This window comes from Gavialis gangeticus, unplaced genomic scaffold (assembly GCF_001723915.1).
Source record: "Gavialis gangeticus isolate Ggan-Ray unplaced genomic scaffold, GavGan_comp1, whole genome shotgun sequence".
NCBI classification, from domain to species: Eukaryota; Metazoa; Chordata; order Crocodylia; family Gavialidae; genus Gavialis; species Gavialis gangeticus.
In genome coordinates, this window is record NW_017729028.1 from 21,831,633 (window position 1) to 21,835,779 (window position 4,147).

General features: G+C 49.1%; 1 protein-coding gene across 1 annotated transcript in view; it reads left to right on the forward strand.

Annotated features, from left to right (window-relative positions):
- The window catches only part of LOC109300190 (b(0,+)-type amino acid transporter 1-like), a 19,529-nt gene that overhangs the window by 8,717 nt on the left and 6,665 nt on the right, over positions 1-4,147 (forward strand). The window contains exon 3 of the mRNA XM_019520803.1: positions 3,199-3,328. Coding sequence (XP_019376348.1) covers positions 3,199-3,328 — 130 coding nt within the window. The remainder of the gene's footprint in view (positions 1-3,198; positions 3,329-4,147) is intronic.

Consider the following 4,147-nt stretch of genomic DNA (forward strand, 5'->3'; position numbering starts at 1 on the left):
CCCTTCCGACCCTAGAAACTATGAAAATATGAAACTATAAGCTATTACACTAAAAGCATATTGTTGCCTGGTAGAACTGCATTGACATGAATGACTTCCACCAGCCCAGTGCATCAGTCGGGGATCTCCCCGGCACAGCTATGAGGGAAAACATCTGTAGCATTACGTGGCCTGTCAGTGAGGGGCTGATAAATGTATGTTGATATAAATTTGATATAGTGTAAATTATATGTAGCAGACTTACCTTTTGAGTTCTGGATGAGTCCTGGGTTCAAGATTCTGCAATTCCAATTGGTGGAGCCCATCTGCCAATCAGAAGCAAGCCAGGGAAAGCAAGGCCACACCCTTTCCCTGAAGGGAGGGGGCAAGGAGCAGTCTACACCTGGTTTGAGACTGCACTCTGACAGGTCTGGAGAACTTTGGGGGTGGAGCCCCTTAAGTGTATAAAAGGAGAGCGTGTTTGGCATGCTGAGAGGAAGACACGCGGGGAGGGATGACGAGCTCTGGAGACGACCATCCTCAGGACCCTGCCAGAGCCTCGATCGATGCACAGACTCTAGGAGCCACTTGAGGCAGCTTGAGCCTGTGAATCTGACAAACGGCTGGGTAGGTGATGCATGGATGGGTGCATGGGGGCTGGCCCTGGGAGCAGCTCAAGGCTGCTTGGGCCTCACATGGTGTACTGGTCAATGCACGGAGAGCTGGCCCTGGAAGCAGCTTGAGGCTGCTCAAGTTAGCCCCAGCTCTATGCCGAGTAACCGGAGCCCCGCAGTGTGGCTCTGCATTAAACTAAAAGAGCCCCGGTGCCCAAAGCAGGGCCCGGGAAAGGGAAGGGCCCCTGGTGTGAGGCCAGGGAACCGGAGCCAGTAGGGGCTTGGTTCCTGTGGGAGTGTCCTGGGTGTCCAGTGCAGGGCACCAGGCCATCGAAAGGAGCCAGAGGTGCTGCCGGGTAGAGGCCCTTGTGGGACTGGCCACCAGGGGACGAGCCTTGGCTGCTTCAGAGCGGGAGCACGAGTTGCTGGGGAAGCGGGTCCCACAGGGGAGATGGGCTTGGGAGAGGAGGGTCTGTCGCCTTCACCCTCCTCCATTGTGGGAGGGGCTTGTCCACATCCCAGGGCCCTGAAAGCGGGGAGGGGCTCCAGGGAGCGCCCCGGGAGGTGCTGAGGTGCACCCCCTTATTTTGTGATTGTTGTTTCATACTGTGGAGGTTAATATAGCTATGTGTACTCCTTAAGGGAGTTTATATGCATTTATCTGTCTTCATTGCCTATATGTGTTTTTTGCCTATTATCAGAACATACCTGTATTGTGGCCTGTGTACGTCTATGGTATTGCTACCTCAACGTACCTGGGTTATCTAAGCTGATGCTCATATGTGTTTATTGTGTTGATGCCTTGACTTAGTTGGTTAGCAACCGCTGTTCCAAAGTGTTAATGCTTACGTTGTACAGGGGGGTTAATTATTGTATATGCTGTGAGTCACTCGGTTTATGTTTTTGCAGTCCCTTGAAGTGGTACAATATGTTGATTGTAGGTTATTGTATATGGTGTCACATAGTAATTTTACTGTAAATATTTAATGTTTCTTATTCATATTTATTTATTGTAGCAATAAGTTTATCTATAGTTAAGTGCTTGGTCTTGGCCTGCAGAGAGGAGAGGGAACTGCTCCCTGGTGGCAGGCCCCTCTCTCAGCACTCTTGTCTGACCACCCCATCCTTTCCACTGGCAGCCAGGGCACACTCCTAGGTTTACCCGGATTACATAAAATATAAATATTTATCCAGAAGCATGCATTTTAGTGCCGGGATGTCATTCATGGTGTTCCTTGCTTAGATATAGTTTCAGATGCAATCTTCTTCTTGAAAGGCATGGTTTACCATTGCCTGTGGAAGGCTCTGAAGTTGACCACTTCTGTTTGGCATAGGGTTGAATCCTTGCTTAAAGATGAATTGAGGAAGGGAGTGTGTTGCAGTGTATGAAAAGAAGGTATTACAATGGAAATTACCACATTTGCGGTGGAAGCAACGCTCAAAGAGGACCTGAATAATCTCTATCCTGGTATAGTGAAAGAACCAGCATGTAAATCCACTAGCAAGGATCTTTAATAAATAAGGTGCAGCTGGTACCATTGTCTTGAAATCATCAAATGTAGTACCTCCTCTAGCAGACCTAGGCCTTATGGGTGGCTATAAAATCCCCTGGTGGCCAAGTAATTCCTGCACAACTCCAGTTCCTTGGGGTACCTCCCTTTTTACCTCTCCTGCTACATCCTGATGGAACTTTTATAGTGTTTAGGAAGGCTACCCTGGGGCCCACAGTGAGCTGCAGTTCAGTTTGGGCAGCTGGTCTTGCCCCTTTGGGCACTAAGTTATGACCCACAGCCAGAATAAGATGAATTGAGGCTGGGGTCGGTGCAGAGAATGGTGATGCGAATGATAGGGTGCAGAGAGGGTTGGTCTTACAAGAAAACGCTGGAAGAGTTTGGCTTGTGCAGCTTGGGAAAACAAAGGGTGAGAGGCTATCATTGGTCTCTTAAAAATACATTGGGATGAAATGCTGAGGAGGAAGAAAAACTGTTTAAGCAAAAGAAAATATCACAGGAATAAATAGAAATAAACTGGCCATAACTTGGTTTCAGCTGGAAGTTAGACAGTTTCTAACCATCAGAGAAGCAAGGATGTGGAGCAGCCTTCCAGGGGGAGCACCCGGGGGCAAAAAATATAACTACTGCTAAAACAGAACATGATCACCTTAGGAACGATTATCTGACGTAGCTGCTTGCAATAGCAAGGGACTGAATTTGATGGCCCAGAAAACCCTTCCAGTCCTCTGTGCCTCTGTGATTGTTTCTTCTAACTCAGGGGTGGCTAACTCACAGCCCATGTGCCATAAGTGGCACAGGCAACCTCTGTTTGCGGCACATGGCAGCTGGGGAGGAAACAGGCAGCACAGTGGCAGACAGGGCAAGAAGCAGAAAACAGAGCAGCAGATTGGGAACACAAGAAGGAAACAGATAGCAGAGCAGCAGATTGGACAGGGGAAGGGGATCAGTGGCACATGAGGAGGGTGCAGGGCTACTTTGTGGCAGGCCTCCAGAAAGGTCGGTGCCCACTTTTCAAAATCACACTTAAAATTCTTTGCTCTCACATGACCTGTGGTTGCACTGTTATATTCCTCTCTCGTTTTTCTTTCCAGGAACAAAGTCCTGGGCAGCTGGGCCTGGCTGATCTCCTTGGCAGTTGCCATCTCTACATTTGGGTCTGCAAACGGCACGTTCTTCAGTGGAGGCCGCATGTGCTACATTGCTGCCAGGGAAGGTCACATGGTAAGGGAATGGAAACCGTCTGCTTAGGTTTGCCCTTTACCCTTTCTGGTGCCACAGGAAGCAGAAAGGAAGACACTACAGGTTTGTCTGAGCCCTTTGGTGGCGGATCAGTGCATCCTTGTCACTTTATGGTTCTCCTGAAGAATTTTTTCCTGCTCATTTTCACACTAGAAATGTTTGCTTCCAACAACCCCTCCTTTCACACCCATCTGTAGTAGCAGGTGACCCCAGGTGGCACAAGGAGATACCTTGCCTGCCTGGCTCATTTACTGATTCCTGGATTTGAAGGAAGGTAGGCACAGTAGTGTAGTGCTGCACACACCCCAGGAGCTCTGCTGAGTGGCCTTGCCTAGCTCCACACTAGTACAGTTACTCTGCTTCTAGTCGGCATGGGACAGCACAGCATGTGTTAGCATGGTGGTGCCTTGCACAGTATCCTTGCACCCACTGAGCCTTAACTAGTGCATCGTCTCTCCCAATGAGGCTGCTCGCAATTAGCATTTTGGTACTTTAAGGAGTGGGAGCTGTACATAGATTGATTGGGGGATATCATCACAAGTGCTTAACACAAATATAGCCTCCAAGTCTTTCATAGTTTCATAATTTCTAGGGTCGGAAGGCACCTGAGCAGATCATCAAGTCTGACCCCTGCCATGGCAGGAAAGAGTACTGCGGTCAAACGATGCCAGCAAGGTGATTGTCTAGCCTTGTCTTAAAGACCCCCAGGGTAGGAGCCAGCACCACTTCTCTTGGAAGCTGGTTCCAGATCCTAGCTGCCCTGACCGTGAAGTAGCACCTCCTGATGTCTAACCTAAACCT